At 44.3% G+C, this 27,002-nt stretch overlaps 1 protein-coding gene across 1 annotated transcript in view; it reads left to right on the top strand.

The window, feature by feature from the left end:
• The window catches only part of LRBA (LPS responsive beige-like anchor protein), a 640,201-nt gene that overhangs the window by 61,969 nt on the left and 551,230 nt on the right, over positions 1 to 27,002 (top strand). Inside the window, exons 8-21 of the mRNA XM_040418535.1 lie at positions 676 to 822; positions 1,968 to 2,165; positions 9,686 to 9,819; positions 11,945 to 12,053; positions 13,358 to 13,510; positions 13,905 to 14,073; positions 14,175 to 14,254; positions 15,175 to 15,237; positions 15,499 to 15,596; positions 15,684 to 15,776; positions 17,209 to 17,317; positions 17,403 to 17,484; positions 22,287 to 22,410; positions 22,540 to 22,732. Of these exons, the coding sequence (XP_040274469.1) occupies positions 676 to 822; positions 1,968 to 2,165; positions 9,686 to 9,819; positions 11,945 to 12,053; positions 13,358 to 13,510; positions 13,905 to 14,073; positions 14,175 to 14,254; positions 15,175 to 15,237; positions 15,499 to 15,596; positions 15,684 to 15,776; positions 17,209 to 17,317; positions 17,403 to 17,484; positions 22,287 to 22,410; positions 22,540 to 22,732 (1,752 nt within the window). The remainder of the gene's footprint in view (positions 1 to 675; positions 823 to 1,967; positions 2,166 to 9,685; positions 9,820 to 11,944; positions 12,054 to 13,357; positions 13,511 to 13,904; positions 14,074 to 14,174; positions 14,255 to 15,174; positions 15,238 to 15,498; positions 15,597 to 15,683; positions 15,777 to 17,208; positions 17,318 to 17,402; positions 17,485 to 22,286; positions 22,411 to 22,539; positions 22,733 to 27,002) is intronic.

Genomic DNA, 27,002 nt, shown 5'->3' with positions numbered 1-27,002 from the left:
ACCGCATCCGCACTTGCTTGCGGATGCTTGCAATTTTCACGCAACCCCATTCACTTCTATGGGGCCTGCGTTGCGTGAAAAACAATATAGAGCAAACAATATAGAGCTTGCTGCGATTTTCACGCAACGCACAAGTGATGCGTGAAAATAACCGCTCATGTGAACAGCGCCATAGAAATGAATGGGTCGGTATTCAGTGCAATGCGTTCAACTCATGCATCGCATCCGCGCGGAATACTCGCCCGTGTGAAAGGGGCCTTAGATTGGTGGAAGTCCAGCTCTGTGGAGCTTATGCAACCTCTTCAATGTTGACACGATGTTCTTCATGTCCTGGAGGTAGGCCGTCAATTTTAGAAAGCTGGATAACCCCTTCAGGTTTCCGCTTGTCTGGTACATTCTCACAGGTGCAGATATTCCACCGCAAAATTGCTTTTTTTACTGTTTGCAATGCCGAGGGTGAAATTTGTAGCAAAATGATCTTGTAACTCAACATGCACCTTGCTGTGTATTGATTTCCAATTATTTTCTGCTGCAGATAGGGTTCTGTTTTGGAGAGAAGGTTTTGTCTACCCTTCAGCTCTTCCTGTACATTGATGTCTGCAAGTCATGTCTTTGATGGGTGAAAGTATTTTAACTGTTGTCGTTTGTACCATTGTCACACTTCTCTTCCTTCAGACTTTTGACAAGTGTTTTTTGGGCTCATCTGAAACGGCCGATGCCAACAGAGTGTTTTGTGGACAAATGGCCGCCGTCTACCTTTTCAGTGAAGCGCTCAACGCAGCTCAGATATTTGCAATTTATCAGCTTGGTCCTTCATACAAGGTAATGGTTTCTGTAGTTAAGTATTTAGTTGGGGATGGCTGCCATGCTTATAGACTTAGACCATTGTGTTCTTCAGTGTTTATGTATCAACACAGAGTTTCATTGTCAAATAAAAAGAATTATACATTAACTTTATAATTTATTTTTATTTTTTTTTGGACTGAAAAGCGCCGTATACCATGCTTTTGAACAAAAACGTGATGGAAATAACCCATAACATTTTCTTATTTAAAATAAAAATGAACCCCATAATGACTGCCAATTTTGGGCAGTCATTAAAGGGGTTATCTAAACCCTATAATGCCTGGGACCCTCATGCAGGTTGTACATCCTGGCTCCCTGGTACCTGCTTTGCTCCTAATGCCCACACGGCCGCCGCTGTATCTCCGGGACGAGCCTAGCTAGCGTCACCCTATGCCGTGTGGGCATCGGGAGTGACGTGGGTGCCAGGGAGCGGGGCAAGTACAACCTGTATGAGGGGCCCGGGCATTAGAGGGGGCATTGTAGGGGTTGGATAACCCCTTTTAAGAGATCTTATTCTAGGCCACCACCTTTTTTTACAGCGGCCCAGTCCAAGTTTTGCACACGTCTTCTGTGCAGTCAGGAGCAGGAGCTGGACTGTTATGACAGCTGAGCTCCTGCTGTAATAGCCCGAATAGGCTGAAGTGCCGATCCCAGCCGTTTAGCCCCTCGGATGCCGTGGATAATAGCAGCTTTGGCATCTAAGTGGTATCAGAGGAAGTTAATCAGTGATTATGTGTACTCCAAAAGGCTGCCATTAAAAACAACTTGTCCTGCAAAAAACAAGCCCTCATGTGGCTACATCGAAGGAAAAATAAAAATGTTATAGCTCTTGGAAAATGGCTCACGAAGGCATAAAATGAATGCAGGGGGAAGGTTAATATAAATGTATTCTTATATAATACAATTATATATTATTGTATCAATATATCTAATGTTTAAAAGTAGATGATTTCACATTAGCATAATTATTCCATTCACATTTACACAAACTATTAATGCCAGTTAGTTGCTTCATTATATTATCTGGAATATCAACTGCATGAGAAATATGTACGTCGTGTTCTAATAATAATGTGCTGTTCATTGTTCTGTGACACGTAACATGATCCTCTTTTTTTTAGGGTACGTTTAAATTCAAGGCAGAAAGTGACCTCTTTCTTCCAGAACATCACAAGTTGCTGCTGTATGATGGAAAGCTGTCCAGTTCAATTGCATTCACATACAACCCACGAGCCACAGACGCTCAGCTCTGCCTGGAATCTTCTCCCAAAGATAACGCCTCCATATTCATCCATTCTCCCCATGCCTTGATGCTCCAGGTACGGTTATGTAAGCTGTTGTATTCTGTTTTGTAACGGAACATCTTGTGTATTCCATCGCGGGGCGCAATTGTCATTGCACCACATCTCATTACCAACCACTGTTACCATCTGATGGATCAGGACCCTTTTCCTTGGGCCAATGATTGAGCTTTCGTACATCTATTCCCGATCATTGTCCAGCGTAAACATGTCCGTCCGATGTGCAACCGCTTGTTTGTCAATGGATCCTATGTTTTATATGGACATAAACATCATTGTGTAACCAGGGATGTGCCCGCTGACCAGAATAAAAACTGCATATGAGCAAGCAATCACATTAAGGGTCCATTCACACGTCCTTAGTGTATTGCTGATCCACCGGCACTCCCCTAGAACTGCCTATTCTTTTCCGCAATTGTGGACAAGAATAGGACATGTTCTATATTATTTTTTTTTTCCAGAGGCGTGGACCGGAAGTTCGGGGCCGCACTCCGGAAATGTGGATGCAGACAGCACACTGTGTGCTGTCCGCATCCATTCCTGCCCCCTTGAGAATGAATGGATAATTGCAGAACGGGTGCGGACACGTTCTACGGACATCTGAATGGACCCTTAACGATTGGTCACCTACAGTAATTATGATTGCTCCATGCAAATAAAGCTAAAAGACTGTTGGTAATCATGCTATATCATCTGCCAGTTTAGGGTGTCGTTTAAATTTCCATTTTTCACTGATGTGTACTGTCTACAGTTACTGTGGACAGCACATGTACTCATTGATTTTAATGTGTTTGTTCACATATCATCATTATTATAATTTTTTTTTTTTTACTGACTGTGGGTCAGTAAAAAAATCACGGAGACATGAACTACTCTGATTCATAATGCAGACCAAACAAGCCCAGTATAGTCTATGGGTCCTTAACCACCTCCGGACCGCCTAACGCACGGATGCGTCCGGAAGGTGGCTGATTCATTCCTCCTGGATGCATCCGTGCGTCATCTCGTGAGACGCAAGATTTCGGTCAGAGCCGGCCCGCGCATGCGCATCGCGGGTCGGCAAAAGTTAAAGTACAAGTTCGTCACCAGCCTGCCAGCAACGATCATTGGCTGGCAGGCTGGCGATTTTCAAAAAAACGAATCACAAGCCGTATAACAGATCATATTAGTAAATATGATCTGTTATATGGCTTGTCTGCTCCTCTGTTGGTCCTTTTCGTCGGTTGGATCCAGCAGAGGAGCAGAGATCACAGTGAGTAGCACCAACACTACACTTTAGCCCCAGATCACCCCCCTGCACCCCAGTTAACCCTTTGATCGCCCCTGTCAATCACTAGTGAAAGGAAAAAAGTGATCGGTGTAAACTGTCACTTTTTTTTCCCACTGGTATTGACTGTTAGGTTTTAGGGATAGTTTAGGCCCCTTGGTTGGGTAGTTTAGGGATCAATTAGCGCCCAGCCCAACGCACCGCAGTCACTTATTCGCTGTTTAGCGTATCGCTAATCAGCATTTGTACTTTTATAGTATCTGTAAGTGATCAAAACTGATTACGGTCAGATCTATAATAGTATTAGTGTCACCTTAGCTCGCCCTCCACCCAAAACGCAGTGTTTGCCCGATCAGGCCTGATCGGTCGCCCACACGTGCGTTCACCCACGCCCGCCCCACCGCAGTGACAAAAAATTATTATTTTTTGATCACTGCACATTCACTTTACACGCGCTGCGGTTGATAAAAAATATCAAAACTGATTTTTTTTATCAACCGCAGCGGCCTCCGGTACTTCGCTAGCCTCCCATTTGTAAGACAGGCTTGCTTTTTTTCTTGGGTAGTCTCAGGGAATACCCCTAAATTTAGTTGCCCAAATGTCAAACAGGGGGTAGTCTTCTGAAGAGGCCTACAGGATTCTGACCCAGTCGGATGAGGAGTGGGAACCCTCATCTGATGAATCTAGCGGGTCAGAATATGAACCTGTAGAAAGCAGTGGCGCTCTGACCCAAAGTTCGGACGAGGAGGCTGAGGTCCCTGATAGCACCAGGCGTACCCGGCCCCGTGTCGCTAGACCACAGGTTGCGCAGGATCCGCTTCAAGAGCAGCACAGTGGGGCTGGCGCTGCCGGATCACGTGGTGAGGCATACACCCAGCAGCGCAGCCCTTCCTGGACCTAGTACCAGCACTGCCGTACAACATGGTGAAGTAGCGAGCACCAGAAGGGCAGTTGAAGCTGGTACGGTGGCACGTGCAGTAGTTACCCCGTCGCAGCCACCGCACAGACAGGCCCGTAGAGCCCCTAGAGTCCCTGAGGTGCTGGCAAACCCTGATTGGCAGTCACCAACTTCAGCCGCACCATTAGTACCCCCTTTCACCGCCCAGTCTGGAATTCGGGTTGAGACGGCTCAGATCGGTTCGGCCCTGGAATTTTTTGAGCTGTTCTTGACTGCGGAGCTCTTAGACTTAGTTGTGGCAGAAACAAATCGGTATGCCACACAATTTATAACCGCCAACCCGGGAAGCTTTTATGCCTAGCCTTTCCGGTGGAAACCAGTCCAAGTTTCCGAAATTAACATTTTTCTGGGCCTTCTCCTCAACATGGGTCTAACTAGAAAGCATGAATTGCGGTCATATTGGTCCACGAACCCAATTCATCACATGCCCATGTTCTCTGCTGCTATGTCCAGGACACGATTTGAGACCATCCTGTGTTTCCTGCATTTTAGCGACACCACCACCTCCCGTCCCAGAGGCCACCCAGCTTTTGACCGGCTCCACAAAATTCGGCCCCTCATAGACCATTTCAACCAGAAATTTGCAGATTTGTATACCCTAGAGCAAAACATCTGCATAGACGAGTCCCTAATACATTTTACCGGGCGCCTTGGCTTCAAACAATACATCCCAAGCAAGCGTGCCCGGTATGGGGTCAAATTGTATAAGCTCTGTGAAAGGGCCACAGGCTATACCCACAAATTTCGTGTCCATGAGGGAAAAGATCAGACCCTGGAGCCGGTCGGTTGCCCTGACTACCTGGGGAGCAGTGGGAAGACAGTCTGGGACTTGGTGTCACCCTTATTCGCCAAGGGGTACCATCTTTATGTGGAAAATTTCTACACAAGTGTGGCCCTCTTTGCCTGTGGCACCGTGCGACCTAGTCGCCGGGGCTTCCCCCAACGCCTCGTTACCACCCGTCTTGCAAGGGGGGAGAGGGCTGCCTTGTGTAACGAAGAACTGCTCGCGGTGAAATGGAGAGACAAGCGTGACGTTTACATGCTCTCCTCCATTCACGCAGACACGACAATCCAAATTGAGCGAGCAACCCGTGTCATTGAAAAGCCCCTCTCAGTCCACGACTATAATGCGCTCATGGGAGGGGTGGACTTCAATGACCAGATGTTGTCTCCGTATTTAGTGTCCCGCAGAACCAGACGCTGGTATAAGAAGGTGTCTGTATATTTGATTCAATTGGCTCTGTATAATAGTTTTGTTCTCTACAGTAAGGCTGGGAGAACACGATCCTTCCTAAAATTCCCGGAAGAGATTATCGAGAACCTCCTGTATCCAGAAGGTTCCGTGGCCCCATCCACCAGTGTAGTTAGCCGTCTACACGAGCGACATTTCCCCAATGTCGTTGCCGGTACCTCAACCCAACCGTCACCCCGAAAAAGATGTCGTGTCTGTAGCAGGAGTGGAATAAGGCGTGACACCCGCTATTTCTGTCCTGACTGTCCTGACCACCCTGCCCTATGCTTAGGGGAGTGTTTCCGGAAGTACCACACACAGGTACACCTAGCATAGGGATCACATCTCACCAGGACAGGCACACAGGGCTATTAGGGCCCATTCACTCACAGCTGCTGCAAACGTCTCCTTTCACATGGGACAAAGTGCATAACGTACTTCGCCACATCTTTGGGCGATTTGCGCTTTGCACATTGTCCCATGGGGAAGGAGAGGCTTGTTCTATAAAGGTTAAAAAAAAACAAAAAAAACAAAAACAAACAGTAAGCAAAAAGGTTAATGTTCAGTTCAAAAAGTTAAAGTTTATATGTTCTGTTCCAAAGTTAATAAAATTATTGCGTTGCGGCCTGTTTTTATTTATTTATTTATTTTATTTATTTATTTATTTTTTTTTTTTTTATACCTTCCAGGTGGACCAACCGATCGACTAGCTGCAGCACTGATGTGCATTCTTACAGAAGCATTGCGCTGCTGTCAGATTACACGCAAGTCGGTGTATGCGGCTCTGCAAGATGAGATTTCTCCTCTGCAGTAAAAGATACGTTTGCCAAGGCATATGAGCTGAGGAGGTGGCGGTGTTCCTATGCTTTGGCAAACACTTTGTATATAAAAAAAAATCCCGGCAATCATTTATTCATCCCCATCGATTGATGTGAATGGAGAAATCTGGTTTGCCAGGGCATACGAGCTAAGTGGGTATGGATGTTGGGCGGAGCTCCTATGTCCTGGCAGACGCCTTTCCCCTCCTTTTTTTTTTTTTTGGCAGAGATTTTTTCATCACACATTGATCGATGCCAATGAAGAAATCTGTGCCGTTCATTTTTTTCTTTCAGCCCAGAGGCTGAACGGAAAAAAAAAATCTCATTACGTGTATGCTCAATATAAGGAGAATAGCAGAAACTCCTAATGCTGGCCATACATGTAATGATTGCCGAGACCCTCAAATGCCAGGGCAGTACAAACAACTGACCCCATTTTGGAAAGAAGACACCCCAAGGTATTCTCTGAGGGGCATATTGAGTCCATGAAAGATTTAAATTTTTGTCCCAAGTTAGCGGAAAGTGAGACTTTGTGAGGAAAAAAAAATAAAAAATCAATTTCCGCTAACTTATGCAAAAAAAAATAATTCTATGAACTCGCCAGGCCCCTCATTGAATACCTTGGGGTGTCTTCTTTCCAAAATAGGGTCACATGTGGGGTATTTATACTGTCCTGGCTTTTTAGGGGCCCTAAAGCGTGAGAAGAAGTCTGGGATCCAAATGTCTAAAAATGCCCTCCTAAAAGGAATTTGGGCACCTTTGCGCATCTAGGCTTCAAAAAAGTGTCACACATGTGGTATCTCCGTACTCAGGAGAAGTTGGGCAATGTGTTTTGGGGTGTCATTTTACATATACCCATGCTGGGTGAGAGAAATATCTTGGTCAAATGCCAACTTTGTATAAAAAAAATGGGAAAAGTTGTCTTTTGCCGAGATATTTCTCTCACCCAGCATGGGTATATGTAAAATAACACCCCAAAACACATTGCCCAACTTCTCCTGAGTACGGAGATACCCCATGTGTGACACTTTTTTGCAGCCTAGGTGGGCAAAGGGGCCCACATTCCAAAGAGCACCTTTCGGATTTCACAGGTCATTTACCTACTTACCACACATTTGGGCCCCTAGAATGCCAGGGCAGTATAACTTCCCCACAAGTGACCCCATTTTGGAAAGAAGACACCCCAAGGTATTCCGTGAGGGGCATGGCGAGTTCCTAGAATTTTTTATTTTTTGTCACACGTTATCGGAAAATGATTTTTTTTTTTTTCTTACAAATTCTCATATTCCACTAACTTGTGACAAAAAATAAAAACTTCCATGAACTCACTATGCCCATCAGCGAATACCTTGGGGTGTCTTCTTTCCAAAATGGGGTCACTTGTGGGGTAGTTATACTGCCCTGGCATTCTAGGGGCCCAAATGTGTGGTAAGAAGTTTGAAATCAAAATGTGTAAAAAATGACCGGTGAAATCCGAAAGGTGTTCTTTGGAATGTGGGCCCCTTTGCCCACCTAGGCTGCAAAAAAGTGCCACACGTGGTATCGCCGTACTCAGGAGAAGTTGGGGAATGTGTTTTGGGGTGTCATTTTACATATACCCATGCTGGGTGAGAGAAATATCTTGGCAAAAGACAACTTTTCCCATTTTGTTTATACAAAGTTGGCATTTGACCAAGATATTTATCTCACCCAGCATGGGTATATGTAAAATGACACCCCAAAACACATTCCCCAACTTCTCCTGAGTACGGCGATACCACATGTGTGGCACTTTTTTGCAGCCTAGGTGGGCAAAGGGGCCCACATTCCAAAGAGCACCTTTCGGATTTCACCGGTCATTTTTTACACATTTTGATTTCAAACTTCTTACCACACATTTGGGCCCCTAGAATGCCAGGGCAGTATAACTACCCCACAAGTGACCCCATTTTGGAAAGAAGACACCCCAAGGTATTCGCTGATGGGCATAGTGAGTTCATAGAAGTTTTTATTTTTTGTCACAAGTTAGTGGAATATGAGACTTTGTAAGAAAAAATCAAATAAAAAAAAAATCATCATTTTCCACTAACTTGTGACAAAAAATAAAAAGTTCTATGAACTCACTATGGCTATCAGCGAATACCTTAGGGTGTCTACTTTCCGAAATGGGGTCATTTGTGGGGTGTTTGTACTGTCTGGGCATTGTAGAACCTCAGGAAACATGACAGGTGCTCAGAAAGTCAGAGCTGCTTCAAAAAGTGGAAATTCACATTTTTGTACCATAGTTTGTAAACGCTATAACTTTTACCCAAACCATTTTTTTTTTTACCCAAACATTTTTTTTTTTTTATCAAAGACATGTAGAACAATAAATTTAGAGAAAAATTTATATATGGATCTCGTTAAATTTCGATTAATAACAAAAAAAGTAAAAATGTCAGCAGCAATGAAATACCACCAAATAAAAGCTCTATTAGTGAGAAGAAAAGGAGGTAAAATTCATTTGGGTGGTAAGTTGCATGACCGAGCAATAAACGGTGAAAGTAGTGTAGGTCAGAAGTGTAAAAAGTTGCCTGGTCATTAAGGGTGTTTAAGCTATAGGGGCTGAGGTGGTTAAAAAAAAACCAAAAAAAAAAACACATCAGTTGTGTTTTGTCTGTGTTTGGTCCATTTTTCACTGACCATTGGTAGGATATTATTTTGAAATAAATTTTTAGCTGAGCATTGTCCGTTGAATAGAAAAAAACAGACACACGGATCCTTCACAGACCTCTTCACAAATGATTTTTTCAGGGATGCGGAAATTAGAACGAGTCTTAAATGTGCCCCTGGATACTCCAGCACTTACTTAGAAGTTATAAGCCTTCTTATTGGGCAACAGACAGAGATTTCTTAGAAAAATTATATATTTATGCAGGTTTACAATGATCATTGCTCTTAAAAATTACTAATTTGTATTTGACAGGGTTAAATTTGAGCCTCTGTAAGCTGGTTAATGGCTCTTTAAAGGGCTGTACCCTTCTTCCTGAATACTCTAAAGCAGGGATGCTCAACCTGCGGCCCCCCAGATGTTTCAAAACTACAACTCCCAGCATGCCATGATAGCTGTAGGCTGCCCAGGCATTATGGAAGTTGTCGTTTTGCAACAGCTGAATGACCGCACATATCGCATCCCTGCTCTAAAGAGTCTTAGATACTGACTGCATTTTGTATTTGTTTTGTTTTTCCCGAGATAAAATATTTTTTACTATAAAATATTTTTTTGCTATTTGTTGTCTTTTTAAGGATGTGAAGGCTGTTTTAACACACTCAATTCAAAGTGCAATGCATTCTATTGGAGGCGTGCAGGTTCTCTTTCCACTTTTTGCTCAGCTGGACTATAAGCAATACGGGTCTGATCACATTGACACTTCTGTCTGGTAAGAGACTTCTTGAATGTCTGTGGTATTCTGGGATGATTTTATGTCAATGGTTGACTTCATTACATGGATAGTTAGATATCTTGTCTGCGTTCATTAGAAGTTAACTTTACCTGCAATGTAAAAATTTAATTAATTTGGATTATAATTACTTAAAGATGACCTGCCAGCTCTCCTGACGTGTTTTAATAAATATGTATTCTCCAATAAGTAATCGTTCTGGCGCGTCTTTTCTTAGACCTCTGCGTTGTGGTGTTCGTCGGTTATTCATCCTAAAAACTGCCAGGATAAACTAACCACTGATTACCATTATTCTCCCTTCTATGTCCTAGGGGTGGGCGTTTAAACTTTTTTTTTTAAGGGCTAGAAACCTTGTCATATTCACCCTAATAGAGCTCTATTAGGGTGAATAGGACTTTACACTCTCCCTGCTGCCCTGTGCTTTGTGCACACAACAGCAGGAAGCTGACCATGGCAGCCAGCCACTCATGTGCCCCCCCAGCCACTCATGTGCCCCCCCAGCCACTCATGTGCCCCCTCAGCCACTCATGTGCCCCCCCCCCCTCCTTAGTATTAATCATTGGTGGCAGTGGCCACAGGGTCCCCCCCCCCCATCATTGGCAGTGGGCAGTTCCAATCGGAGTCCCAGCAGTGTAATGCTGGGACTCCGATCGGTTACCATGGCAGCCAGGATGCTACTGAAGTCCTGGCTGCCATGGTATGTTAGTGAGCAGCATTATACTCGCGTGCGCCGTGGCTGCCGGGCGCTCCTTCTTCTCATAGGTCTGTGCGGCGCATTGCTAATGCTATAAGCATTAGCAATGCGCCGCACAGACAGAAGGAGTGACCGGCGGTCACGGCGCACGTGAGTATAATGCTGATCACTAACATACCATGGCAGCCAGGACTTCAGTAGCGTGACTCCTGGCTGCCATAGTAACCTATTACTGCCATAGTAACATTACACTGCTGGGACTCCGATCGGAACTGACCACTGCCACCAATGCAGAGACTGAAGAACATTCCCGGCACCCGACCTCTGACAGGACGCTGTGATCCGCGCGATTAACCCCTCAACTGAGGGGTTAATTGCGGCGGATCGCAGCGTGCAGTCATAGGGGCTGGTATATGGCTGGCACATGAACGCTACGTTGGTATTCAGGCATTCATTGGTGGCACAGTGGCCACTGTGCCTCCCCTCCTCCTCTGTTCTTATTAGTGGCCAGCGGCAGCCGCGCACAGTGGGGAGGGAGGGACTCTCTCCTCCACTGTGTCGGCTCAGGAGAACATGGTGCGCGCCGAGAGCGCGATCATTCACTACCGCTCCGTGGTCATATCGCGGTCTGGCGATATGCACAAAATCCATATTGTGGCACAAATTTATATCGCCTATATCGCCCACCCCTACTATGTCCCTGAATTCTGCATCTGCCCACACTGACTGGGCAGTGTCTGTGTAGGGACACCCTTTTCCCTCAGCTGGTAGTTCCTAGTTGTCAATTCATGCATTTCCAGAAGGAATAACAGAGGAAGTGCTGAATGCATTACTCTAAGAATTTGCTCTGATTACTCTGTGTTCCTGAGTTATTTCATGGTGTGTAACATTTAGGGCTGTTTCACACGAGCGAGTCCATTGCGGGAATCACGCTCTGTGTGCGAGTGTGGTCCTCCGCTCTGGACTTGCAGAAACACACGGCATTATGATTATGTATAATGCTATGTGCCTCTGCTTGACCTTATTTCTACAGAATCATACTGACAGCTTTTGTCACTATGATTCTGTGGAAAAAAGGCCATGCAGATACACAAAGCATTATAAATCATGATAATGCCGTGCGCTCCTGCAAGTCCATAGCAGAGGATCGCACTCACACGGAGCGCGATTCCCGCAATGGACTCGCTCGTGTGAAACGGACAAGTCTGAGGATCTGACAGATCATCATTATGCATCTTAAAACAGTATGCAGGCTACTAGCAAAGCTGGCTAATGATAGAGGGACTTCAGTGGCCTCTATGTCAGTGGAGGAGCTTATTCGCTATTGGTGACTAATGCGTTTCTTGTTGCGATTCACTATATGGTTTTCATTCTTAAAAAAAAATTCTATTTTGTGTTTTTACTCCCAAGCTCTACTCTTTTGGCCTTCATTTTGGAGTTGCTGAAAAACTCTCTCGCTATGCAAGAACAGATGCTCTCCTCAAAAGGCTTCCTTGTAATAGGGTATAGCCTTGAGAAGGTAAGTAGTTTCTGACATGATGTACAGTAATTGTGGTAAGCCGGCCATGCACATTAGATAAATATCAGTCGAAACCCTGAAATTTTGACTGGCCAACCAGTTGTTGGTGCCCTGACGATGGATGTGGAGGATCTAACCGAAATCCAACTGCTTGATCCTTTTGTTTTCAGAGGAGATGCGCCACCACCATCCGTGTCTGGCAGGGGCTTTTTACCTTCTCTCTGTTAAAGGGGTTATCCAAGACCTATAATGCCCTACCATATGCCCGGGCCCCTCACACAGATTGTACTTGCCCCGCTTGCCGACACCCACTTCGCTTTTGAATCTTTCTCCGTCCCATCGCCATATGTTTTCACCCGCACAATGGGGAGATGCAGTGGCGGCCGTGCGGGCTTCAGAAGCGACGCAGGGAGCGAGGTAAGTACAATCTGTGTGAGGGGCCTGGGCATATGGGGGGACATTATAGGTCTTGGATTGCCCCTTTAAGCACACTAGGGCAATTGTACATTTGAGGGTAAGAGAAGGGTCAGCAAGATAGGGGTCTGCCAAATACGTGTTCAGTCGACAGCTATCTAATGTGTATGGCCAGCCTTCGCTTCAGTGGGAAAATGCTGATTTGCAACTTTAACATCAGCAGAGATGCCTTTTTATCTTTGAAACTCATTTGCACTACAAGGATATTTTCACATGTGACTGCCCCATGTATCCAAAGGAAGCTGGAATAAATCCATGCACATAGTGTGGAAACAACCCCTTTCAGGTGTATGGAATGTGTTTCTGCGATGTGTTAACATACCTGTATAATACCGCAACCCAGTCATTGGTTTCCATAAAGATCAAAGGCGATCTGGCCTGTTCTTGACAAATCTGGCAGATATCATGTGCCGTGGACGTTGGATTTGTCGGCTTAGATCAGTTGCAACTTTTTCCAGAAAACAACATGAAAGTAACAAGGGAGGTCAATTACAATTCTTCCACACATTCTTACTGGTTGTGTTCTCTGCCGGGTCTTTTCTGTGTGATGTTTTACATCATGTGTTCTGTTGCATGCTTTATGTGCTTTTTAGCTGGGTTTAATACGGCTTTTGTGGGTTTCTGAAAGATTTTACATTTGAGTGACTTTGACCTAGTTGTACGTGATGTATGCATCTTCCAGGCTTATGTGCATGTTGACGTAAGATATTGGAGTTTGTAGTATCTTATTATATGACAATAGGAGTTCATGTATTGTGAATAAACTAGATGGGACTTTTCATGGTCGGATTTATTCTCTGCGCTTTTTTTTTTCTTTTCTTGCTCTATAGTCTTCCAAAACGCACGTCACTAAATCTGTGCTAGAACTTAGCCTGGCATTCTCCAAATACCTGAGCACTTTGCATAATGGGATCCCCCTACTGAAACAGTTGTGTGACCACATTTTACTCAACCCAGCAATATGGATTCATACACCTGCAAAGGTAAGTGGAGGAACATTAGCTACACTATGGACACTGGGCTCGCCAAAGCAACAGGGGCTTTTATAGTAGCTCATTCCTCTGGTTAATAGAAGGGCCTCTTGAACTGACGACCTCCTTCTAGAAGGCTGCAAAGATAACTTTTCTAACCAGCTGTTGGTTTTTTTTTTTTTAACAAAACTTTATTTTATTTCAATACAGTAACAAAATATATTGATTCATCATTACAGTATCTTGATGTCTTATTTAGATACATGAAAATTGACATAATAGAGAATAAAGCAAGTACAGTAAATAGAATAAAGTAAAGACACTGGTCACCTAGTCTGCAAATAGGGAATAATTTTAAATCTTTGCACAACCCCTTTGATCCTTTCTACTGTTTTTCGATCAATAGGTACAGTTGGCTTTGTACACCTACATGTCTACTGACTTCATCAGCACAGTTAACATATACAATGCAGTGCGGAGAATCGGGACCGTCCTCCTGGTGATGCACACTCTGAAATATTTCTACTGGGTTGTAAATCCCCAGGACCGGAGTGGAATCGTCCCAAAAGGATTGGGTTAGTGGTGTTTTAACAGATTATTGTGACAAAGCTAGACATGTATGTACATGTAAAGTGTATCTTTATGTGTAATCTGTATTCTGGTTTTGTTACCCAAGATGGACCTCGTCCTACCCAGAAGGAGATACTGACACTCAGAGCGTTCCTGCTCATCTTCATCAAGCAGTTGGTAATGAAGGTAATAGATGATAGATTCCTTTTCATTGTGGCCTGTAAAGCCTCATTCACACAGGCAGATGATCGGGGCGATTATTGGGAATGAACCTTCGTACTCTTGTTTCGTACTGTCCTGTGTAAGTGTGTTACAGCTCAGCCGTCAAAGCAGAAAGGAGATATTTTGTAGTTTCTGATCAGTTATGCAGCACAAAGAAATCTTCATGTGTTGGCATTTCCCCACCCTGTAAATAAGCAATTGCTACTAACAATTCAATGGTGGGGGGGCGGCGGCGGCGAATGATCACAGTATTGATCATCCCCATGCAGCAGTGACAATTGCTACCTGTAAATGCAGCTAACAGCAGGTAGGGAGTGATCAGGAGTGAACATGCCTATGTATGTTCATTCTGGAACATTGTCTGCTCTGTTGGCCCAGATCAAGTGGCCCTATGGTTGGATTCACACATGCATCAGATGCCGCCATAGGGTGCTGTTCACCCAACAGAGGCCAAAAGAGTGCTGTTTTTGCAGTGTAGAGTAGCATTATAACTACCTTAGTCTATACAGAGGCATCTATTATTGAGATGTATACTGCACAGAATTTTTATTTTTAGGAGCCTGTGGTTGACCTGTATGGCCATACAGGTCCATAAATTAGAAGCATCCTAGAGGTCCTCCTGACATACCTCCAGCGTAAACATATGCGTCCATTTGCTATATTCAAAGGTTTACGTAGAAAGAAAATGCTGCTGTGTAGTTATTAAGACACATTTCATTTATTACAGTCTCATGGAAGGTGGTGCCATTAGACAAAACAGGAATCCGAAATAGATTGGGAAAACAATCAAAAAGATTTGTGTGACTTTGACAAACCTACAAAAATGCAATTGTTTTCATTGGCAAAATTATTATATATTTTTTTTGTCAATCACTATTTTATAGGACTATGGCGTGAAAGAAGACGAGTTGCAGGCAATTCTGAATTATCTTCTGACAATCCATGAAGTAAGTAAAGGTTCTGTGAGAATAACGGGGTAAAGAATCTTGGTGTGCTGTTTTGCCACTAGGTGGCGATGTTGGCTTAAAGAGTTGCCTTTCCCCTTTACTTCAGTTATTATGAGCTACAGTTTTCTGTCTTCTGTGATTTAGATTTATTGGTTGCCTTAATAAAAACCAGCTAACGTGCCGTTAATTTTGTACAAGTTTATAAATTGTGTCATCACTTTGCACCTTTTGCTTTTCTCATTTGATTTACAACCCACTTAGGACGACAACTTGATGGATGTTCTGCAGTTACTTGTTGCACTGATGTCTGAACACCCAAACTCCATGATTCCAGCTTTTGATCAAAGAAACGGATTAAGGTGTAAAATCATTCTTCACTTGTATTATATTAATTATCTGAGAACCTTCTATCCCTAACATATTGGTGTATTCTTTAACCATAAAAGGGTCATTTATAAACTGCTGGCATCAAAGAGTGAAGGAATTCGAGTCCAAGCTTTGAAAGTCCTGGGGTATTTTTTGAAGCACTTGTCACCAAAGTAAGTGAGATGGTTTCCATAACTTATTGTGGGGAATAATACAACACAGGATAATTGTAGAGTACAGTGGCCTCCTTGCTTCAAGTCAAGGTAACCATGCCCCCTCTTGCCTTTGAGTGACAGCCCGCAATTCGGCTTTGCTTGCTCTAATCTCGCGCATGCGCGGTGCCCTCCATTTTACTGCGCGATCCCATGCCCTGACATGGTATCATGCAGTAAAACAGGGCACCGCACATGCGCAAGACTTGGGAAAGTGAAGCTGAATTCCGGGCTGTCACTCAAAGGCAAGAGGGACGTGGTTACCTTGACTTGAAGCAAGGAGGCCGCTGCGCCCTTGTCTTCAAGCTGACATGCAAATTAGCGCGGACGAAGGATAAAAGATTGTTTTCTGACCTTATGCAGCATCGGACTGCAGGATGAAAAGTATGATTACTATCACACTGCGAGCTACCCTGAGGTACTGCTGGCGGGTTTACATGCAGTTAGGAGGTGACAGGTTCCCTTTAAAGGACAGGTTAACATCAAGCGATGCAGGACAATGTGCATATAATTAATGTGCTAGTTTCCAGAAACAAAATATTGTTGCTGGCGCTTACAATTTTACATATTATTTTTATTATCAGTGACTGACAGCTATCTCTGTATACATACTTATACAAAGAATGCTATCAATCACTGATAACACCTCCCTCCTGTACAGCTATCAGTGACTTACAGCTTTGGATGCACACTGAAAGGGAACCTGTTGCAGCATCCCACTCCAAACAATCCCAAAACTTGTAATTTGTACTTTTTCAAATCCTCCTCTTTCTGGTCATTGAAGACAAAGAGACGGTCCTATCAGGGATTGACAGCCTTCCCTTCATCTCTGTGTTTACACAGATAGCTGGCAATCGCTGATAGGACCGTCTCCTTGACTTTACAGCCCAGAATGAGCAGGAGTTATATACAGGTTATACTGACTAGTTTGCTCCAAAGCCACATATCAATCCTGCTCTCTAACATGCTGCTGGCAGATTACACTGTATTTTCATGGTGACAAGTTCCCTTTAAAATAATACATTTCTCCTTTGTTGCTTTGGTCCTCCTCCCTCTGTATGTATACATAGCAGCAGTGTCATGCAGGTGTGTATGGTGTGTGACCACTGCAGCCAATCACTGTCATTAGTCGGATTGTGTTGTATGCTGCTGAGGACAGTGATTGGCTGCAGCAGTCAAGTGCCGTATACCTGCATGACACTGCCCCAACTTTGTAGAAAAACAACAAGAGGAGGACCAGAGCTGCGGCGCCTCCCATGGAGCAAGGCACAGTGGATTATTCGTTTTGCAGCATTTGCTTGATAAATATTTCTAAAATTTGAAGTGATTGTGAGCCAATGTGTCAGATTTGTGTTAAGTATTTTCTCCTTTTATCTTTTTTGTTTTTCTCCAGGAGGAAAGTGGAGGTTATGCAGGGCCATGGATTGTTCTCTCTGTTGGCTGAGAGGTTGATGCTGGAGGCAAAACCAATCACAATTACAACGTACAATGGTTTGTTCGAGGTAACGTTAAGTGTTCTCTTCCAAGCAGCTTTACTTTTACATGGAGTTGTGTGTTTTACTAACTTTCTGACGGTTGGTTTTTCAGATTCTTATAGAGCAGATTAACACGCAGGTGATACATAAGCAGCACCCTGACCCAGACTCCTCAGTCAAGATCCAAAATCCCTGTAAGTAAAGAACATTGTATAAGGTTTGCTGCCTAAATGTATAATGGCTTTTACTCTGGATCAACTTGCAGGATAACAGGCCGAACTGGATGGACAAATGTCTTTTTTCGGCTATGCCATAGGGTATGGCTTCCCAAGCTCTCGCCTTACTTGTGCCCTACCCCTTTGTTGATGGGGGCAGATGGGGAAGTAGTTTTGGCTGAAGTGATCACACACACTGCCCATTCTCTGGTTTAGGCTATGTCTACATCTGCCTTCATATTTCTATGTTTCTGACACTAGTGGCGTCCAATGGGCCCTCTGACAAAAATAGGGGCTATTGGGCTTGCCTTATATTGCCTGTCAAACTACATGTTGCCTTTTTATGGAATAAATGAACAATATGTATATGGCGTAATATTCCGTTCAGTCTAGACTGGTATCACTGTGACATTTCTTTCAAGGAATTGAATCCTGCAACTTCTGTAGCCATCCCAAGAGGTATTACTGATCTGACCCCCTTCCTTTCACTTCTCCTGTACGTTTTAGTAGTTATGTGTCTTCCCCATGGAATAATAATTCTGAAACATCCCGTGTTGTGCTATCATTCCTCCTAGAAATGTATGAATAAGTTGACAACTGGGTGTTGTCTGGGTTTCTGCCTAAACAGTCTGACATTGTCTGTTTAGACCCCCCCACTTGTTAAACCAACACGGACCTATATTAATAATTTGCTAGGAGGAATAACTGAATAGTATAATATATAGTTCTCAGAAAAGATACTCCAGATTTCATATTTTAGAACGGTCATGTCAGGAGGGGTGACAGGTCCTCCACAAGAGCTCTTTGGCACTGAGATTTGGTATTTCCATCAAATGCAGTAAGTAGTCCTCCCTGCTATGCGTAGCATAAGATCTAATCTCTGTTGCAGAATTGCTAGTGTACCAAGAACCTTTGTCTTGTCTGTTTTCTTTCACTCTTCACCTTTTGTTGTTGCTGGTGATTGTCCGGTTTTGTAGTATTCAGGGATGCTGTAGGGCATCTGTTCACATTACAGACTGATTTGTTGATTTGGCTTCTTTTTTTTCTATCGCTCTTCTATCCAGTTTACCATGTTCTCACAAGATAGTAGTGTGTGTTTTTGTGATTTAATTTTTTTTTTCCTCTTGCCACAGCACTACAGTAGGATGATTTTTTTTCTTGAGGCAGATGTTTTATTTGGGTCATCTCCCAACACAATAGAGCGGTTAGATTTGTTGGTACTTTGCATACCTGCAATTGTGGGGTATATAGACACATGGGATGGTCATTTAACACTACCCAGATCACACAAAAATGTAACATTTATGAAGGTGTTTTAATTTTTCTTATTATGGAAGTTGTCCAGAATTTTTTATTTTTTATTAAGAGGATTAAAGGTGTTGTCCAGGTTCAGAGCTGAACCCGGACATACCCTTATTTTCACCCAGTTAGCCTCTCTGAGGCTAGCATCGGAGCATCTAATGCTCCGATGTGCTCCCTTGCCCTTCGCTAGATCGCACAGGGCACGGCCTCTTTTGTTTATCATAACACACTGCCGGGCAGAAGCTTCCGCCCGACAGTGTGTTCGGTGACGTCTTTATTGGTGGAGGTCCCAGCAAGTAGACCATCACAGGCAGAAAATTGTGGCCTATCCTCTCAATGTGACAGCACTTTCTGTGGTGGGGAAACCCTAAGGCTCTTTCACACGGGCGAGTATTCCGCGCGATTGCGATGCGTGAGTTGAACGCATTGCACCCGCACTAAATACCGACCCATTCATTTCTATGGGGCTGTTCACATGAGTGGTGATTTTCACGCATCACTTGTGCGTTGCGTGAAAATCGCAGCAAGCTCTATATTGTGTGTTTTTCAACGCAGGCCCCATAGAAGTGAATGGGGTCACGTGAAAATCGCACCGCACCACTTGCTTGCGGATGCGGTGCGATTTTCACGCACGATTGCTAGGAGACGATCGGGATGGAGACCCGATCATTATTTTCCCTTATAACATGGTTATAAGGGAAAATAATAGCATTCTGAATACAGAATGCATAGTAAAATAGCACTGGAGGGGATAAAAAAATAATTATTATTTAACGCCCCTTAATCCACTTGCTCGCGCTGCCGGCATCTCGTCTGTCTCCTTTTTTGCTGAACAGGACCTGTGGTGAGCATTCATTGCAGGAACAGGACCTGTGGTGACGTCACTCCGGTCATCACATGATCTTTTACCATGGTGATGGATCATGTGATGACCGGAGTGACATCACCACAGGTCCTGTTCCTGCAATGAATGCTCACCACAGGTCCTGTTCAGCAAAGGAGACAGAAGGAAATGCCGGGCTGCGCGATCAAGTGACTAAGGTGAGTTAAATTATTTTATTTATTTTTTCAACCCCTCCAGTGCTATTTTACTATGCATTCTGTATTCAGAATGCTATTATTTTCCCTTATAACCATGTTATAAGGGAAAATAATACAATCTACACAACCCCGATCCCAAGCCCGAACTTCTGTGAAGAAGAACATGCATGCTTGGCTCTGCTACGTGTTCATGTGTTCTCAGTAGAAGTGGCTCCCTATGAGTCAAAGACTTTTTATATAAGCCTTGAGATATGACAATGGAATGTTGCCAAGCCAAATATCCATCCATATACAGCTGTTTTGGGGTGCTTGCCCCTCCTCAGTACAGAATAGGATTCCAGCTGGTTGGGTCTTGAATGCAGCTTAGGCAGAGTACTGGTTGTCCTTAAAGAGATTCACTGGAAGAGCTCCATCCCAAGCTTTAGTTAAAGTCAGATTTTGACTCGGGCAGCCACTTCCACAAGGTGGCGCTAGTGAGATGATTTGCTTTTCTTGGGAGATACCTCTTTGCAATTGATTTCCCATGGAGCATTGCCAATAAGCCTCCATACCATGAAGCATTTCCAGTGAGGACACAGGCTTTAGAATCTCTTCTGTACTATTGGCTTACACAATTCTAAGTATCTGAGATTATGCAGTAGCCAGATTTATATGGCTGCAAAGTTTGCGATGGAAATGATTAATTCCCTCTCTTTTTTATTTTTATTTTTTTATCCTGGATTTTCCTTGGCAATATCCTCGTGTTCACAGGATTCAGCGGAGTGTTTGGAATGAATCGGCATGTTATGTGGCAGAAACTTTCTGTGGGATTTTATTTTCTTTTAATCTTGGATCCTCGCATATAGGAAGCATCTGTCTGATAGACTGACAACCCCGCTCTCTGTGAACTGGGACAATATTTGTGATTCACTGCGTGCTGGGCGCCTGCTCTTCGTCTTGTGCAGTTTTGATAGTTACAAAAAGATGCAAATATTGACCCAGCGCTCTGCGATTCGGATGTCTGCACAGCATAAATAATACTTTGCCGTTTTTTCACAGACATCTGTCGGTTGCAGGCAATTCTTTATTATTGTGACTTTTAGTTGCTGAAGAAATGTCTGTAAATTCCCTATAGTTTATGTCCGGGTATTACGGTGTTTTCACATACTAGTTGGCTGTATTGATACTTTTGTTGCACAGGGACAGTAAGGATGGTTGGCATATTATAGTATATATGCCTAGAACACATTTAATCATAAGTGTTAGTAATAAATTGCCAGCCGATGTCGGTCCTACGTTCTATATAGAAGACTTGTTTTAAGGACAGATATTCCTCCCAGAACAGATGCATGCTTGGCTCGGCTACGTGTTCATGTGTTCTCATTAGGGAGAGGGGAGGAATCTGGTGGTGGCAGCTTATCTTCCTCGAGTACATGCACAAACCTTCTTTCACCCAACATCTGTCCCATTGTTGGAGACCCAGGATACCTCCATACACATAAGATGGTCTAATGGTCACGCTGATATAGGTGGGATAAGCTAGCAGTAATCTAATGTATATGGCCACCTTCACTGCCTTTTAGAAGCCACAATCAAGATGCTTATGCATGGAAGCATAGATTCACATGCCATAAAACAGCCTAAGTCTACTTTCGCGTTTTGGCTTTCCGTTTGTGAGATCCGTTCCAAAACGGATCGGTTTTGCCCTAATGCCCTCTGAATGGAAAAGGATCTGCTCAGAATGCATCAGTTTGCATCATTCCACTTTGGAGACTGACACCAAAACACGGGTTTCAGCGTTTTGGTGTCCGTCTGATGATATGGAGCCAAACAGATCCGTTCTGACACACAATGTAAGTCAATGGGGACGGATCCGTTTTCTATAACACAATCTGGCACAATAGAAAACTGATCCGTCCTCCATTGACATTCAGTGGTGTTCAAGACTGCTATGTTAAAGATAATACAAATGTACGGTATCCGTTCTGAACGGATACAAACGGTTTTATTATCTGAATGGATCCGTCCATGACGGATCCGCACAAAACGCGAGTGTGAAAGTAGCCTAAAACAGGTGTAGAAAATGGTAAATGAGACAGGTCTCCTGACCCGTCCCCTTCTGCACCCACTTTTTTTTTTTACACCTGACATGAGTGGGGAGAAGTCGCAGTTTGCGGTGCAAAGGACTTTTGCGACAGAAACATGCCTAATTTAGGTGTGTTTTGGTTTCATAAATGACCCTCGTTGTTTTTTGTTTTTTTTCTTTCTTTATTTTTTATTGTTGGAACCAGTGAATTGTGTTCCCAAAAAGAGGTTTTATTCTTTGCATAGTTCTTCTAAATGTAAAGACCTTGTTATCTGATATGTCTCTAATGGCCAAGGACCAAGATCTCAAAATGCATGCATAGTGTCCTCATATCAGTGTTTTGTAACTGTTTGATTCTGGTATTTTCATCCAGTGATCCTTAAAGTTATTGCTACCCTCCTGAGGAATTCTCCTCCATCTCAAGAGGTGATGGAGGTGAGGAGGGTGTTCCTCTCGGACATGATAAAACTATTTAATAACAGCAGAGAAAACAGAAGGTATGTTATTTGGCTTATATGTTATATACATGGTAGAAATCAATCTGTTGGTTAGAACGGTTGCGTAATCCTGGCAGCCAGAAGCCCAGTTCCCAGTGTTTTGTATTCATTTGTATCTTCTACCTGCAGGAGTTTGCTGCAGTGTTCTGTTTGGCAAGAGTGGATGCTGTCTTTGTGCTATTTCAGCCCCCAAAACACAGAAGAGCAGAAGATTACAGAAATGGTGTATGCGATCTTCCGCATCCTTCTCTACCATGCAATTAAATATGAGTGGGGTGGCTGGCGCGTTTGGGTGGATACAATCTCTATCACGCACTCAAAGGTAACTATATGGATCCCTTTTTATTATTAATTCGTATAAATGTTGAATATGTTGTTTTTGCAATGGCTTTACTGCACATATGTTATTCAGATACTGGCAAGGAAAACAGAACTCTGTTGGTGCAATGTAATCACAGCCTCCTCTCTCTCATTCATTTGATCGGACCCCCCACCGATCTGATATTGAAGACCTCTCCTGAGGACAGGTCATCAATATCATCACACTGCACAACCCCTTTAAAGACGCACTCCTGCAAGATCTCTTTTGACCATAGAATGCTACCAGTACAGATCATGCTCTAGTGTATAGCCAAAATGTCAGCCTCACCAATGTGAATGACTTCCTGTTAACTATAGGATTGAGCGATCTATCAAATCCTCCCCATCCAGCTCCACCCTCCTTGTTCCTCTTTATTTTGCCCCATGTATAATGTTCTGCCTTATGTAAGGGATATCATGGTTGAGTCTCTGCAGTGGTTAGCTGTACAGTTATAAAATCTCCCTTACTCACACCTGACTCTGCTTTCTGAGAGTACTGTGTACAGAGTCTCCTGTGTATCCTATGATGCCACCGTGTGCTGCTGCTGATCACTTCCTCCTCCTTGTAAGAGGTAACAAGGGGAGACTTATCATAAGAAGGAGACAGAGGAAAGCAGTGTGAAATTGTATCAGATAAGAATACACTGGAAGGTCTGTGGTTTCTGTTAGGGGAGTTTATTAATTAAAGGAGAATAGCTACATGTCACTGAGCATAGGATGTGCAGTTTGATACTCCATGCCTCTGAAGAGCCTAATGGGAATGGTAGGCTGCAGGACTGCACATGAGACTGCATTAGAAGGCTTAGATGGCTTCTAAATGGCTTATCAGCTAAAATAGGCATTCACAAGCCTCTACCGTGTTCTTAAAAAACAAAAAATAACACTCCAGCAGTTTTATGCCTATTTGGTGCAGCATAAGCTACTATTAAAGACAGTGAATCTTTATATCATGACTTTTTTGTCCTGTATGCGAGCAAGAAAATTTCTACTGATGTCTAAGTTTTTGCTTTCTTTATTGATATCCGATGCGGATGTTCTTGTCTGGCTACTAAAACAATCAGAATGGTTCCCCAATTATAAAGTGATTTGTGTTGTCCCATTCTTAAAGGGGTCTCCGGGCTTTTTCATGTTGATGACCTATCCTCAGGACCTGAGAGCAGCGTATTCTAGAGCGAGAGAAGTTGAGCTCTGCGATTATATAGGTTTTTATGATTTGGAGCAGGTTTTAAGAGTACAAAGCATAGTAAATCCTGACAGGACTCCTAGGATAGATGGTAGGAGTCCGGATTACCCTGCCCACACACTGATTGAGGGCCGCCAGGATTCACTGTTGCTTCATACTCAAAAATCCTGCTCCAAATGACCTAAATCTAGACATATCAGAGCTCTGCTTCTCTCCATCTACCTTATGGTGTCCTCATATAGGGCGGCAGAAATCACCTGGCAGGTTTCCTTTTAATAATGCCACAGTAGTTTCCATGCCCTATACCAGGGGTACTCAACTGGCGGACCGCGGTCCAAATACGGACCGCGGCCGCCAGTTGTCCGGACCCCGGCCATCCTTCAGAGCGCTGCTCCTCTCCTGCACACTGTGCCGTGCAGGAGGAGGAGCTTACTGGCGCACTTCCACCTGTCCCACAGTGCAGTGAGACAGGGCTTCCTCCACATGTAGCGCTCCTCCTCCTGCACACTCTGGCAGCTCTGCTCCATACAGCGGCGGGCACAGGAGCTGATAGTTCTCAGCAGCGCAGGAGGAGTCTCTCCCTCCCCCTGTGCTGCTGCTGTCCCCACCGCTGCCAATAAGAAGAGGCAGGAGGAGGAGGGGAGGGGCTGTGGCCACTGCGCCACCAATGAAGATAACTGACCTGTATTACAAATACAGGAGGCGGGTGCTGGAATCAAATAGCCGGCACCCGACCTCTGTGACAGGGAGCTGCGATCAGCTGCAGTTGAGTTAACCCTTCAGGTGCGGTACCTGAGGGGTTAATTGTAGCTGTTCGCAGCCCCCTGTCACAAAGGTCGGGTGCCGGCTATTTGATTCCGGCACCCGCCTTCTGTATTTGTATAAGAAACGTTGGTGGCACAGTGCGCCCCCCCCCTAGTATAATAAACATTGGTGGCGCAGTGCGCCCCCCCCCCCCCCCCCCCCCCTTCCCCATTATAATAAACATTGGTGGCTCAGTGGGAAGTGCCAATGAGGGTTAAAAATAATAAAAGAAAATTAACTCACCTCCTCCAGTTCATCGCGTAACTGCCGGTCTCCAGTTCTTACTTCTTTCTTCAGGACCTGTGGTGACGTCACTGAGCTCATCACATGGCCCATTACCATGGTGATGGATCATGTGATGAGCTCAGTGATGTCACCACAGGTCCTGAAGAAAGAAGTAAGAACTGGAGACCGGCAGTTAAGCGATCAACTGGAGGAGGTGAGTAAATTATTTTTTAACCCTCATTGGCACTGCCCACTGCACCACCAATGTTTATTATATTGGGGGGGGGGGGGGGGGGGGGGGGGGGGCGCACTGCGCCACCTATGTTTATTATATTGGGGGGGGGGGAGGCGCACTGCGCCACCAATGTTTATTATACTGGGGTGATGGGGGGGCGCACTGCGCCACCAATGTTTATTATTTTGAGGGGGGGCGCACTGCGCCACCAATGTTTATTATATTGAGGGGCAAACTGCGCCACCAATGTTTATTATATTGGGGGGCACACTGCGCCACCAATGTTTATTATATTGGGGGGCACACTGCGCCACCAATGTTTATTATACTGGGGTGATGGGGGGGCACACTGCGCCACCAATGTTTATTATTTTGAGGGGGGGTGCACTGCGCCACCAATGTTTATTATACTGGGGTGATGGGGGGCACACTGCGCCACCAATGTTTATTATACTGGGGTGATGGGGGGGCGCACTGCGCCACCAATGTTTATTATATTGAGGGGGGGCGCACTGCGCCACCAATGTTTATTGTGATGGGGGGGTGCACTGCGCCACCAATGTTTATTATTTTGAGGGGGGGCGCACTGCTCCACCAATGTTTATTATATTGAGGGGGCCGCCAGACGAAAAAGTCGGACATGTAGTACTTTTAGTCTGGCGGCCTCTCACCGTGCTGCGCCGTAACTCTTCCCCCATCCCCATTATAGTCGATGGGCACAGAGCAGCGGCACGGCGAAGTAGTGGCAAGATGGATCGGACAGGGTGAGCAGCCTGTCGGATCCATCCTGCTGCAAGTGTGAAAGTACCCTTACTAATGAGCGCTTCCATCATGGAACGCCCATTAGTACAGCCTTTACCTCCACCGCTACTTGTGCTAGTAAAAAAATATATATATTACGGCAGTGTTTCCCAACCAGTGTGCCTCCAGCTGTTGCAAAACTACAACTCCCAGAATGCCTGGACAGCCTTTGGCTGTGCGGGCATGCTGGGAGTTGTAGTTTTGCAACAGCTGGAGGCACACTGGTTGGAAAACACTGTATAACGGTACCTCCACCTCCATTTGCTCACGCTGTGGAGAACACTCCCTGCTGACTAGAAGCTCAGGACAGGACCTACAAGACTTCATCACGTTGGAGCACCGGTCCTGAGCTTGCAGTCAGCAGCGAATGTTCACCGCAGCCAGGTGAATGCTAATTTTTTATTTTTTTTTGCAAAAGCAGAGAAGGGGGGCAATACTCTTACTGGGGGCACTAATGGGGACATTAATCTTACTGGGGCACTAATGTGGCCATTACTAATTCTGGGACTTACCCGGGGCGCTCCACTATAACGTCAGAGCGCCCCACGCGCATGTATCACATGATCGCATGGCATCTTTACTGTTGGCGTTCAGCTCGGAGCTTCACCTGACTGCAGACCCTGGTATGTGGACCTTTAATAAAACTAGTTGAGTACCCCTGCCCTATACAGTATATGGTCACAGTTCTATGCAAATTGGTGTCGTCTATGGAAAGCTGTAACGTCACTTTTTGGAAAAACTTAGCAGGAAGTCATAGGTATGACTAAAAACAACTGGAATTTATATTTCTAAGTAGGTATTTTTTCTAATTATGAAATATAACAGGTATTTATAGATCTAATTGAATAAAGGAACTGTTAAGCTGATGTATATGCCTATTCTTTTGGGTGGTGTATTCCTTGGATTGTGTTTAGCTTGTGTAATCTGAGATAAAAAATAAAAAAAATGTATATGATTCTGTTTTAATATGCATTGAACTGTTTG

Source organism: Bufo bufo, chromosome 2 (assembly GCF_905171765.1).
Source record: "Bufo bufo chromosome 2, aBufBuf1.1, whole genome shotgun sequence".
NCBI lineage: Eukaryota > Metazoa > Chordata > Amphibia > Anura > Bufonidae > Bufo > Bufo bufo.
This window is presented reverse-complemented; position numbering and strand designations above follow the sequence as displayed.